This window comes from Orycteropus afer, unplaced genomic scaffold, assembly GCF_000298275.1.
Source record: "Orycteropus afer afer isolate SDZICR_OR568_19922 unplaced genomic scaffold, OryAfe1.0 scaffold00011, whole genome shotgun sequence".
Classification (NCBI taxonomy): Eukaryota; Metazoa; Chordata; class Mammalia; order Tubulidentata; family Orycteropodidae; genus Orycteropus; species Orycteropus afer.
In genome coordinates this window covers 10,549,933-10,564,673 of record NW_006921598.1, presented here as the reverse complement: position 1 = coordinate 10,564,673, position 14,741 = coordinate 10,549,933, and the positions used below count along the sequence as shown (strand labels likewise).

At 37.9% G+C, this 14,741-nt stretch overlaps 1 protein-coding gene across 1 annotated transcript in view; it reads left to right on the top strand.

Annotated features, from left to right (window-relative positions):
• Nucleotides 1-1,651: 1,651 nt before the first annotated feature.
• The window catches only part of SPACA1 (sperm acrosome associated 1), a 25,130-nt gene continuing 12,040 nt past the window's right edge, over nucleotides 1,652-14,741 (top strand). The window contains exons 1-3 of the mRNA XM_007950959.1: nucleotides 1,652-1,877; nucleotides 9,492-9,548; nucleotides 12,810-12,911. Of these exons, the coding sequence (XP_007949150.1) occupies nucleotides 1,652-1,877; nucleotides 9,492-9,548; nucleotides 12,810-12,911 (385 nt within the window). The remainder of the gene's footprint in view (nucleotides 1,878-9,491; nucleotides 9,549-12,809; nucleotides 12,912-14,741) is intronic.

Sequence of the window (14,741 nt, the reverse complement as noted above, 5' to 3'; positions counted from 1 at the left end):
GGATCGGGCAGTGTTTCGTTCTGCTGTGCATGGGGTTGCTATGAGTCGGAAACGACTCGACGGCACTTAACAACAACAACAATTTGTATTCAGTGTTTGAACTCTTGACTCCCAGATGCCTCACTAAATGCTTCTTTATTGTTAACTCTTAATTATATGAATCACTAAGTGTTGAATGAGTGTTCAGGATATCTGTTGTGAGGTCCAGCTTTTCAAATAATCTTCCAGATGACCTTGGACTAATCAGGTAACCTCTCTGGGTCTTTATCTACTCACTTAAAAATTAAGGGCTTAGACTATTAGATAATTTCTAAATTCTTTTGACCTAAAAAGTCTATGATTCTGTTTCAAAAGTAGAAAATTTGAATTAATTAGAGAAGGCTAGTTGAAATGCCATTTTTTCCTGCGATGTTATTGGACACATTATCACTGAATACACTCAAGAGGGCAGTGGGGCATTACACTTGGCTCTAAGATTTCCTACTGATTAAAGAAGGAATTCCAAAAAGTCTTTCTTTTAGTTTGATTCAACTTTCATAAAAAGACATAGCTCCTTTTAAGAAAATGAATTGATTTCTAGGTTAAATCAATGTGCAGATTAGTGAGTCAGTATCAGAGAGTGACTTCATATGGATCTATCCTTGGCCAGGTGCCCTTTTAATAGCATTTTTGTCAGCAACTTGAAGGAGATATGTGAGGTTTTCCAAATCAAAGCTGGGAGAGATATCTAATGTAGCACAATCAGGATTCAAAAGAATCTCAGAAAACCTTTGGGGGGAAAAAAAAAAAGAAAACAGGCCAAAAATTAGAAGATGGAAATTAACAAAGATAAAGGTTAAATCCAATATTGGGTTCCAGAAACATCAGCTGGCCAAATATGGAATGGGAAAAACTAGTTTGACAAGTTTCATTCCCCCCACCATCGCGGTTTATAAGAAAGCGCCATACACAAATTATGGTGCGGCACAAAACCTTAAACCATGAATACATGCTTGCGCTACATTAACAGGAGTGTTCAGATCAAAGGAAGAAATTGCTCTCCTAAATCCTCTACAAATCAAACCTCACCAGTAAATATGGATTTAGTTTGAGGTACCATACATAATAAGACTATCACACATTCTTCTTGATACATACCAAACTGGATATTCTGGAGAAGCAATTTTGAAACCAAACCACAGGAAGTGTGCTCGAGGGTATAGGGAGTCTAGTTTATAGACGAGTAGACGTAGAGAGGATGAAAATAGAATTCTTTTAAAAGAAAGCAGGGTGCTCAAAAAAGACCAGGGGTGGTGGACACAGTTTCTCAATTAACTGAAAAAAAAAAAAAAAAAAAAGGGAATAGCTGGTAGCCGCGCTGAGGACACTTCTAAGGCAGAGGGTTGTAGGAGATGAAATGGAACCGCAGCCAACCCGAAGAGAGTGTGACACACTGGGGCCGCGCGCAGCGCTCTTGCCTAACTCGTTGCGCGCGCGCATTCCAAAGCGCCAAGACCCAAAGCTGTCAGTCGGTGGTGACGAGAAGTGACGCCTCAATGGTTGCCTGGGCGCAGCGTCGGGGTTCGGGGTTCGGAGTCCGGCAGCAGGGTGGCGCAACTTTTTTCGACGCACCTTTTGACTGCGCCTTGGGCAACCGTCGGGGTGGAGAACCATGAGCCCCGGGGGCGCGGGCTGCTCCCCTGGGCTGCTGCTGACCGTAGGCTGGCTGCTTCTGGCGGGCCTGCAGTCCGCGTGCGGGAAGAATGCTACCTATCTCCAGGATCCCAGCATGGCCCACGAGGGCGAGAGTGAGGGTGAGGGCGAGGAAGAAGCGGAGAACGACCCCGAGACCCAGGCTGAGGTTGAGACCGAAGCCCCAAAGGACCCTGAGGATGATGGTGAGGGAGACTCCTTGGCTGCCCTTCCCTGTGTCTGCACTATGTTTGTTCTCACAAGGTTGCTACTGTATCTGCAAACCCTGAAGCCCCTGTTGAGGGCGAAGCCTGGCCCTTTTACCTGCAACAAATAACAATTATCTCTATTAACATCTGTGTAGCTTTCTCACATACATCAGCCCAAATGTGTACATTTTGCTCACTTAATGGCCTTGAAGAAAGATGTGCTAATTTCCCAAGGCCACAGTTAGAACAAATAACCACACACGTAGAAATTGCTGCAGGAAAAACTGCTAAATATTGTTGTGGACAAGAAAAAAGATGTTCTTCCTTTTTTTTTTTTTTTTTTTAAGACGAATGAGACTAGGGTTAGCAACCCCCTCCACCACCACCACCAAGGGGAATAATTTTGACTTCTCTTGAAGTTGTTCTTTCCTTTGCACTGTAGTTCTTTTTCTTTTCTTTTCTTTTTTTTTTTTTTAAGCTCCAAATTACTTAAGGTCCACCTCTTCACATTTGCGTTTTGGGTTGGAACTAAATATCACTGTGGCACACCGAGATAGACCAAAATGCTGACAAAACTGCCCAGAAGCCCCATGTCACCTTTGTGCAGCACCACCTGGAACATTTCTGCAGCATGGTGGTGTTTGTATATTCAACCTTTAGCTACAGGGAGAAGGTGACAGTAGAAAACAGCTATCAGGTTTATTCAGCTATTGGCTTTGTTAGAAGATAGGTGTGAACCAAGGGAAAATGAGCTTGTACTTGGTACATAAACTTACCTAATTAATCTGGTTCATTAATCAGTAAAACTTGACTAGCTATCTTACAATGTTACATTGTTTAGAAACTCAAATGTTGATGAATAAGTAAGGTCACTTGCAGGTTTACAGCATTCTGAAGGAGAACACTTCCCTTCCCCTATAAATGACCCACCCAACTGAGGTTATTGTATTATCTTTGTCATTCTCATATTTTCTCAATCTATACCATAAAGCGGGTGCTGTACTTATCAGCTTTTCTCTTATTTGTTCATGACAGATAGTAAGCCTCAGTGAGAGAAAGAAATGAACTATCTGAGGTTAATGGTGGGATCAAGGTTTGTACTGCCTTGATAACATTACATTGCAGAGAGCTTGAAGCTGTCCTTGGCTATGGAAATGTGAAAAATGATGACCAGGGAGGAAAGGAACGTTTCCTAAAGCATAGTAGCTATTGTTTCATTATGATTTTTAAATTTTAGTTTTAAACTGGTCAAGGGATAGTTCTAGCTATAAATACTGAATGGAGTTTAGGCTAAACCCAGGCAATGTAATGAGAATGATTCAAATTTAAATGTAGAAGGTTTTGTTTTTTTTTTAAATCTTTGTCTCAGTTTCCTCATCTATAAAACAGAGACAATGATGAACTTCAAGAAGTCCATGAATCTCTGGAATTTTATATACAGAATTTCATGCATGGATGCTTTTCCCTGGGACTCTGAGAATCCAGAACTTACAATAGTCTAAGTGGTCTCAGAACTGAAAAATTTCTGAACCATTGTTAAAATTCAGCAAAGTAACCCTCAGTGTACCAGTAAAAACAATCATCATCACTATTTACCATCTAAAAACAAAAAACAAACAAAAAAACCAATTCACTGCCATCAAGTCAGATCCAACTCATAGGGATCCCTACTTGGGTTTCCGAGGCAGTATCACTACGGAAGTAGATTGCCCAACCTTCCTTCCGAGGAGTGGCTGGTGGGTTTGAACCACCGGCATTCTGGTTAGCAGTCAAGTGCCTTAGGCACTATGCTACCAGAGCTCCTATTTACTATCTAATGGACCCTTTTTATAAACATATATACTTTCAAAATAACTTTACATATAATTTATAAGGGTAAGAATAAAAGGATTGTGAAAACATCTTAATTAGAAATTTTATTAAGAAATTAAAATGAAACATGAAAAATTCTAAAAGTTTATTCCATGTTTCCTGGTTTTAAAAGTGTATAAACCCCAAATGGACAAAGTCCTTTCGATACAACTTACTGTTCATCAGCTGATCCTGAAACATATCAGATTTCAAACACATCTTTAATAGGTTCTAACTTATCATTACTTCTGGTTCTTTTTGCTCTTGCATTGTCAAGACAGTTCTTTTGAAAACTTTGGGGGCTCATAATTTTGTTGAAGGGAGGCCTCCATCTTCTTCTCTCCATAATTGAAAAACGTGTTCATTTCAGATTATAGATACCAATTAGAATGATAAGTTAAATGAATTTTATTGTTTTTTTTACATTTCTTTCTAATCATCTTTATATACATACCTGCCAGCATCATTTATTCATTTACAAACTTTATCAAGTAAATTTGGGTGTGTAGAGATCATAAAAATGAAAGAATACTATCCACGTTCTTTTAGCAAGATGGTATGGCAGCAGGTCACAAAATATTTCAGGATGAAATCCTTCCTGTTGTCACACTACTGGGTGAGAATATCATATATGCTTTTCATCCTTAGAACTATAATATTCACTCATTGATTCTTGACTTAGAGAAAATTCAGGTAGGAAATTCATCTAAGATGTCATCATTTCTCACTGTCTAAAATTTTGCTTATACAATCAGCTTCACCATCATCATTCTCTCTGTGGTCATCTTCTCATTCAGCCAATAGTTGTGAAACATCCTTCTCTGTCGTTTTTCTTCTCTTTGCTATTATGACCAAAATATGAAATATTCTGAGTTCTCATCTATGTTCAACGAAAGCCAAACAAGGAGGGTACCTCTAAACTTCTTTTATAAACATCTTGAGAGATGATAGTATACTTTGGGCAAAGCAGTAAGAAAACAGCAGGTGATGTGTGTGCGTGTGTGTATTTTATAGAATCCTTTTATAAAAGAGTCCAATTGACCTATATAATGATAGGTCAAGACAAGCAAGATAGAAAGACTTTTGTTCTATAAAAAATCTAACTATTTCAGTTTTTCTTTGGACGATTTCTAAGGACAAATAAAAGTCTTGAAACATCAAACCTTACAAATCACCTCTCAAAAAAAGAAAAAAAAAACCCTCAAAAATTACAATTGAACCCTGTTGGTATAACAGTATAGCTAGAGTTAGAGTGTGCTGTCCGGAATTGAAGAGGACACTCCATAATGTGGCCAAAGCACAAAAGGGCAGGATTATTATCTGCATGGTTGTGGACAACAGGCTTTTGTAGATTTTTAGGGAAGACTCATTTGGCCAAATTTTGTCTCATGTACTTTTGTCATGTTTTCAGAAGGGACTAATCCTTGGAGAAGGGTATCATGCCTGGTAAAGTAGAGGATCAGCAAAAAGGGGGAAGACCTTCAATGAGATGGATTGACACATGGCTGCAATGATGAGCTCAAGCATAGCAAAGATTGTGAGGCTGGCACAGGATGGGTAGTGTCTCATTCTGTTGTACTTGGGTTGGAGCCAATTCAATGGCACCCAACAACATCAGCATTTCACTGTCAACTCTCTGTGAACTAACCTTCCACTTACTTTTACTTGTTCTTTTACCAAACTAAGTCAGCCCATATAGTATTTTTGGATAGTTGGCTTTTTAGCTCTTTGTGGAGGATTTAATATTTATTCCTCAAGTTTCATTTTGTTAGATTTATCCATTATTCCAACCTGTCATTTTTAGATCCAGATTCATCATAAACATATTTGCTCTTCTTCCTAGTTTTCCATGGATTCAGCCATCATAATATCAATGTTCTTATCTAGGTCATTAATAAAAATATTATACAGGATAGAGCCCTGTGAAACACTACTCCTTTCACACCCACACCAACAAATTGATCAGCTTTTATGTGTCTTATTGTTTAACCAGGTACACATCCAACTTTCTTGACATTTAGACCATTTATCTCCTTTTTACTCAGATGTATATAGTGGGAGATTTTGACAAATTCCACATTCAAGTCTCTCTCTCTCTCTCTCTCTATATATATATATATATAATTTCCCTGACCTACCATTGTAGAATTCCTATTCAAAAAGAAAATTATTATATTATCTAATGGGCACTCGATATTTTATAGAACATTAAAGCTAAGAGGGACTTTAGAGACCATATAATTCCATTTCCTCATTTTCTTTCTATAAGGAAACTAAAAGTAAAGAGAAGTTAAGTAACTTTTCCAAAGTAGCATAGCTAGTTAATAGCAGAGCTGATTGGCTATTTCTTGAATGGTTTTTGAAAAGATGTATAAATGTAGTCCAGTATGTTCTCTTACCCTTGTTGTGTGTGTATGTTCATGAAAGCATAGCTTTTAATTTGTTTCCTAATGTACAAGCAGAAAATATCCGAACATTTCAAGTATGTTGTTGTTGTTGTTGTTATGTGCCATCGAGTCGGCCCCGACTCATAGCGACCCCTCCTTGGGTTTCCGAGGCAGTATCACTACGGAAGTAGGATTGCCCAACCTTCCTTCCAAGGAGTGGCTGGTGGGTTTGAACCGCCAGCCTTCTGGTTAGCAGTCAAGTGCTTTAGCCACTATGCTACCAGAGCTCCTATTTCAAGTATAGAAATGTTAATTCAAAATGAATCATGACAGTCCAAATCATTTATTTAATAAAATTAATTATTGATTTATTTAACATATATGCATCAGGTGCCTACTATGTATTCAAAGCATTGTATTTGGTACTTGTGAATACAGAATGAAAGTGGTTATAAAAATATTAGGGTTTACAGTAATCAAAATAGGAAAAAAATTGTTTAGCAGTAGATGAAATCAGTAAATACAGGTTGAATTTGAATTAGGTAATTATGATATCTTATGTTGTTGTTATGTGCTGTCAAGCTGGACCTGACTCATAGCGACCCCTCCTTGGGTTTCCGAGGCAGTATACATACAGAAGTAGATTGCCCAACCTTCCTTCTGAGGAGAAGGCTGGCAGTTCAAACCCACCAGCCACTCCTCAGAAGGAAAGTTGGGCAATCTACATGATATTTTAAGCATATTTATATCCTTGGGTAGTATCAATGGTTAATACATTCAGTTACTAAACATTGGTTTGATTCTACTGAGAGGAGCCTGTGAAGAAAGGCCTGTCAATCTACTTCCATAAGATTGTTTTGTTTTTGTTAGGTTCCATTCAGTTGACTTATACTCATAGTGACTTCAAATGGCTGAGTAGAACCACCCACCCCATAGGGTTTCCCAGGCTGTAATCTTTACAGGAGCAGATCACTAGGTCTTTCCCCTTGATGCTATTGGATTGGTACAAACTACCAGCCTTTCATTTACAAGTTGAGAGCATAACCGTTGTCCCACCAAGGGTCCTTTCTGTTAAGATTATAAAACTGAATTCGTTACCTTTGAGTAGACTCTGACTCATAGCAACCCACAGAACAGAGTAGAACAGCCCCATAAGGTTTCTAAGGCTGTAATCTTTATGAAAGCACACTACCACATCTTTTCCCCACAGAGCAGCTGGTGGGTTCTAACCACTGACCTTTCAGTTAGCAGCCAAACACTTAACCACTGCACTACCAGCGCTCCTTTTATGACTATAGCCATTGAAAACCTTGTGGATGAGAAAATTGCAGAACAGAGCTCAAATTCTTAAAAAGTCCAGACTTGCTGTACCAGTTGAGACTGGAGGACTCCATGAGACTATCACCCTGAGCTACTCTTTAAACCTTGAAACAAAACTATCGCATGAGGTACCCTTTTAGTGAAGTAACAGATTGGCACACAAAATAAAGGATATTTCTGAGTATGACACTCCATTAAAAATTCATCTATGTGAGACTAAAAAGTTGACAATTACTCTAAAGCAAAAATGAGAAGGGGGAAGGGAAAATAGATTACAGGAAACAGAAAAACAGGACTCAATTAAAAGGAATGTTGACACATTGTGAAAAAATAACTAATGTCACTGAACAATTTGTGTAGAAATCATCAGATGGGAACTTACTTTGCTATGTAAACTTTCACCGAAAACACAATAAAATATTAAATAAAAAAAAAACCTTATGAAGTTCTATTCTAATACATATGGGGTCACCGTGAGTTGGAATTGACTCAACAGTAAATGGCTTTTTCACATATGTTTATAGTGTCAACCTTTAAATCTAGCAGGTGACACATGCGGTCACCATGAGTTGGAATGACAAAACAGCAATGTTGTTTTTTTTTTTTTATAGTGCCAAATAATTTACAGAATATTTTCATACACATGATCGCACTTAATTCTTGTACTGATCAAATGAGACAGGTTCTCCTTTCCAAATTTTACATGATGATTAGCTAGGCCAAGAGAATTTGAATAATTTGTTCAAATTCAACAGCAAGATAGGGGCAGATCCTAAGCAGATCTGTGGACTACAAATCCTATGCTCTTTCCCCTATAATATTGTTGCCCCTGAAAAAAAGTGATCATCAGAGTCCCTGGGTGGTGCAAACAGTTAACAACCAACTACTAGCCAAAAGGTTAATGGTTCAAACCCACCCAGGGGCACCTGGAAGACAGGCCTGATGATCTGCTTTTAAAAGGTCACAACACTGAAAAGATTATGAAGCAGTTCTATTTGGTAAACATGGGATCATCATAAATCAGAATTGACTGCATGGCAACTGACAACCACAAATGTGAGCAGAACTTTAGTAAACTGCTTTAAAAAAAATTTCCTCTTAAACTTCATTTTACATGTTTTTCAACTGAGATTTCAATCCTAATCTGAGCTATGAAGAATTGTTATATACCATTGTTGTCATTATTGTTAGCTGTCGTTGAATCAATTCTGACTCATGGTGACCCTGTATGTGCATAGACAGTGGAATTCATGCCAAGTGGGCAAACAAGTAGAAAAAGAAAGAAACACTGGCTTAGAATCAACAATATTAAATTTCTCTAAGCTATCCTGAAAAGTCTGATGTTGAAATAAATTCTTAGATATATTCGAATTTACCATCTTAATCTGGAAAATGAGTAGAACTCATCTATCACTTTTATTATAATTTTAATGTACACTTAGTATAAAGAGTGATTTATTTTTTGGATGGAAATTATATATTCAATTTGCTTTTTTTGAAAATACAGAACAGAAAAAATTGGACCTTATACTTGGCAGATTTATTTGTGCTTTTATGACCTTCTGGTAGCATAGTGGCTAAGACACTTGCCTGCTAACCAGACGGCTGGTGGTTCAAACCCACCAGCCACTCCTCGGAAGAAAGGTTGGGCAATCCTACTTCCGTAGTGATACTGCCTCAGAAACCCAAGGAGGGGTCGCTATGAGTCGGGTTTGACTCAACGGCACATAACAACACAACTCTAACTCACTAAAGTTATATAAAACCAAACCCATTGCCATTGAGACAATTCCAACTCATAACGACTTAAAATATAAACTTTGTTTACAGGTAATTTGCTAATTTAATGCATTTCTTTAAAGAATTAGGGCTTGTTTGTTTTAAACACTATCTGATCATATATTAGAAAACAGACTTCTTTTTTGATTTATATAGAAAGCTTAAAAAATTTCTACTGCCCATATGATATTTGTATCCTCCATCTGCAAGTAAGTTTTTCACTTAGAAAAGTTTTCACATGATTAAATAATGTGTCTTTGCACTTTATGTTTAGTTTCAAATAGGACAATATCCAAAGAAGTAGAATTTGGAATGTGCACTGTTACATGTGGTAAGTAACATACAGCAGATGAATAAACCATATTGTAATTTTGGTGAGAGGGAAGGTAAAAACAGTGTGGCAGTTTTCTATTTGTGATTTGCATGCTTGCATTCATCTCTCATGGATTTTTGTTTCTAATAATGGTAAGTTACTATACAACTCAAGCTTATTGTCTTTTAAAAGGTAAGATATTTTCAGTTCCTAACCTCTAAATCTTATTTTAAGCCAACTCCCTATATTTTTTTTGGCACACTAACTGCCTTCACCAAAGTAAAATTTTCTCTATCTCACAGATGTTCAGAAGATGAAAGATCTTCCGATGCATCTCACAGATGTCTTCCCACATACTGTGTTGGCAAATCTATCAAGAAATTGCTTATTTATAATAGTCTATTCTAAATTCTACATTTTTCCAGTTTGTATATCATATCTTGGAGAAAGCAGGTATTGGCTTTGTGGGGAAGATCATGCTCAAAGACCAGGACTTATTTTGAACATCCCATGGATTGGACATAAAATTTCTCATCTGGGCGTGGGATTAAGGCTATAAATGCTATAATAGACCATTGGTACTCAAATTTCAATGTGCATTTTAAGTGCCTGGAGGCTTGTTAAAACAGATTGGTGGGCCCATCCAAGACAAATGGTTATATAACCAATTCTTCTAATTCAGTAGGTCTGGGGTTGCCAGGAGTTGAAATCAACTCAACTGCAACTGGTTTGTTTGGCTGGGGAAGGGTCTAAAAATTTGCACTTCTAACAAGTTCACAGGTGAGGGTGCTGCTGCTGATGAGGGGACCATCCTTAGGAATTACTGCTACAGACTACAGTGCTGAGAGGAGAATAGATAATTCACAATTCAGTTTATCCAAAATAGAATCAGCCCTCCTGTCAGCAGGTTACTTGCTGCACATTCGGCAACTGATAAAAGAAATGGAAGAAAGACAGGAATGGGAAGGAAAGCAGGACAATAACCATGATTCGGAGGGGAGAAAGATAGAAAAATCCATGCAGACCCTAGGTCAGAATGTATTTTTGTTGTTGCTGTGAAAAATTATACGTGAATTGTTTTTAATTTGAGATAGTCTTAAACCTGTTTTTACCTTAACTTCTCAAAGGGGTTGAAGTCAGAAACTGAGAGCAATCCATGTAATAAACTTTTGACTATTCATTTACAATTTATATCTTTCTTTGGCTGCTTGCTTGAGAACCTTTCAGCAGATAGAGAATGATTATTTTTATGACAATTCTGGTAAGTGATGTTATATCACTATTATTTGAAGAAATGTTTTATAATTTGTGTATTTTTTCATTTAACAAATGATTTTCATTTTGTCTTTGATTGCCCACTGTATCCCAGGCACTGTGACAGTGGAGAATACCACAGTGAAAAAAATAGATGAAACTCACTGCCTTCAAGGAACACTTATTTTTTAATAGGGCTGGACAGATAAATATGTAAAATATCAGATGGTGATAACTTCCAAGGTGAAAAATAAACCAGAAAAGGCAATATTTTATAGCTAAAAAAATTAAATTTCTAACATTATCTACCTACTTGGAAGAGAAAAATGTTTTAGTGAAAATTCTATTTATTTAATTCCAAAACCAATGTTGCAGCAGTCAAAGAGTTTTCTTTTCCTAGAATACTCAGGCAGATTTTTAGGTGTTACTTGGACCTTCAGAAAATCTCACACCTACACGCATCATGAACTGTGTTTGTCTACATAAATAAATGCATGAAATACCTGCTTGGAAAATATTTATGCATTTTGGAATAAAGCTGTGCTTCTAGACAGGAACATTTATAAATTCAAGTAGAGCCACCCTGCAACCATTCTCAGCCATCTCTTTTTATCAAGAGACCTTTCTTCTTCTATCTTTTTATCTCACTGTAAGTCCTCTCTCTTGCTACCCAAAGTGTGGTCCACAGACCAGCAGTGTCAGCCTTGGAGATTGTTAGAAATGCAGAATCTCAGGACCTAGTCCAGACCTGGAGTCGCTGCCTTGTGCAAATGCTTCATTTGCTGAGCTACTAATAAAAGGTTGGTGGTTCAAGTCTATCCAGAGGAGGAAAAAAATCAGCCATTGAAACCCCTATGGAGCACAGTTCTACACTAAGACACATGGGGTCACCATGAGTGGGAATTGACTTGGTGACAATTTTTTTTTTCATCTCAGACCTACTGAATCAGAACTTGCATTTTACTAAAATCCCCAGGTAACTCTCATGCACTTTGAAGTTTGAGAAGCACTGCTGTAAGCCACCGCTAGCTTTCAACTTTCCCTTGCTGTTGAGAATGGGTTTTATGATTAACATCTGGTGGGGAATGAAAAAGGAAGGCTGGTAGACACAGAAATCAAGATGGACTCTTCAGCTTGTGACCACTGTCTTACCACAGGTCGTTTTATCACAGAACACGGTTCAGCATGTTTCCGATCCAGCATTTGATCATCTCTCAATTCTGATGATGAAAGACAAGCTCAGTGGAGCTCTGGGATCAATTGGCAAAGATTTGATCTCTTGTTACAAGAAAGTGTGGCCTTTCTAACAAGAATATTTCATTGGAAATGGAGATTTGGCTATTAATAGATTATCCTGTCTACACTTACTAATCTAAATATAAATAAGCATCATTTATGGTAAAATATGATTGTGGAATTTCATCAGTTAGCTTCACCTCTCCCCCTACAAAATTCAAGAATTCCTGTACACTATTTTATTTCCTCAAATCTACAACTCTGTTAGCAGTAAGAAGCAGAGCTCCTTGAGAAGCACATTTATGTACCTCTAAAAAGGAAAAATACTGCCGGTTAATCTATGACATGTCTTCTACTATAATACTCATTCTAATTTCAGAGATGTGAAAATTTAAAACTTTTGCATCTTAGATTAATGAAAGCTTAAACACAATAGCACATTAATTTACCAGCATCATAAAACTTCCAAAATCCTGTAGGAAAGAGGTCTCTCTAATGTTATTTACTATAAAATGTAAACAATTTTGAAATCCTAATGTGTGTGATTGTGGAATCCTTTCTCTTGTGGTAACAACCAGTGGGCCTGTGTTTTGTATCACTCACTTTGGGAAAAGCTACTTCATGAAATAATCCAAAATGAGGAGCCTAAATATTTCTGAATGTTATCATCCTGAGTGTAGGAATTTCATTCTTGAAATTAAGAGGGAAGTATAAAAAATGAGTTTACTTGATGGAAAAGAAACTCTGCAATTAGTTTATCTTAACATTTGCTGATTTCTTCTACCGAAGGTGTTGGTATTAGAGAAGTTATATTGACAAATGGATGTCCTGGAGGAGAATCCAAGTGTCTTGTGCGGGTGGAAGAATGCCGTGGACCAGTAGATTGTGGCTGTGAGTTGGATTCTGTATAACTGGAAGGCTGAGGGGAAGGGTTTACTCTGGAGAAATATCCTTAACTTCAGGGTGCCAGTGAACGGAAGGAAATGATTGGTTGTTATCATGAAAGAAAAATCATAATAAAATTTAAAATTCTATTTCTTCTTTACACAGTTATAGCTAAGAGTAACTTTCTGCTTTTGCTTTTTTTAAAAAAAATATTTTATTGTGACTGCTTTCGCTTTATATTTTTTAGAGACATTTAAAATTTAACATCTATTCTGTATAATGTATCAGGGTCTGTGATTGAGGCTGTCCTATAGTGAAATACTTTTGACAGTCGGGCCATAACATTATATCATTGAAACCCTTTGGGTTTCTGAGGCAGTAAGTCTTTATGGAAGTAGATTGTCCAATCTTCCTTTCGCAGAAGGGCTGGTGAATTTGAACTGCCAACCAAATGCCTTAGACACTACGCCACCAGAGCTTCGTATATCAGTAATTGTTGTTATTTGCCGTCGAATCGGCACCGACTCATAGCGACCCCTCCTTGGGTTTCATAGGCAGTATCACTACAGAAGTAGATTGCCCCACCTTCCTTCCGAGGAGTGGCTGGTGGGTTTGAACCTCCAGCCTTCTGGTTAGCAGTCAAGTGCCTTAGGCACTATGCTACCACAGCTCCTGTATCGGTGATTAGTAAACTTTAATTAGGAAATTTGAGAGCTGTTCTATATGAAAATTATGCTACTCTGAGATCTAAATATCTCTCATGGGGATGGCTAACCAGTAAATTGGAAACCACTAGTGGGTCCCAGGATTCCCTGGATGGTGCAAATAGTTAAGTGCTCAACTACTAGAGGACAGGATGGTGTTTCAAATCCATCCAGAGACTCCTTTGAAGAAAGACCTGGCAATCTACTTTTGAAAAAATCAGCCATTGAAAATCCTGTGAACTGCATTTCTACTCTGTAACACATAGTTTCCATTATCAGAATGGAGCTGACAGCAATTGGCTTGGTTTTTAGTAGATCCCAGTGTAGAAGATTACCACCTTGGTTGCCTTGCAATGCCTCTTCTTCACAGCACATGATTATTATTATGTTTTAAATTGTGATTTGGGTGAAAATTTACAGAACAAATTCAGTTTCCATACAGCAGTTCACATACACTTTGTCTCATGACATTGACCACAATCTACCCCAATGCAATAGCTCCCCTCCCACTTCCTCCTGATAACTACCTCTTCCCTGTGTCCATCCCTCCATGCACTCCTGCCCCCTGAGCTGTCTTCCTGTACATAAACAGCCCTTCTTTCTCCCATGACTGTTACCTCCAAGGAGTGTATCTGTCTCAGGTAAATGTTCAACTCATATGCCTGTCTTTTGTTTGGCTGGAAGCCACAGGTGTGAGTTCAATACCAGACCTGAAGGGCAGCTAAGGGCCATAGTCTCAGAGTTCCACCAGGTTCTATCAGACCAGCAAAACTGGTCCCCCCTTTTTTTTCCCCCAAATGATTTTGAATTTTGTTCTACATTGTTCTCCCTCTTTATCCAGGATCTCCTACATGGATCCAATTCCAAGTGGTTAAAAGTGGTAGCCAGGCACCATCTAGTTCTTCTGTCTCATACTCATATATGCTGAGGATCACATGCTATACCAGTCACTAGGACTAATTGTGGCTGGCGGTTCAAACCCACCAGCCACTCCCTGGAAGGAAGATGGGGCAATCTACTTCCATAGTGATACTGCCTCAGAAACCCAAGGAGGGGTCGCTATGAGTCGGGTCTGACTCCACACACATAACAACAACAACAACAGGACTAATTGTTTCCATGAATTTTTGAT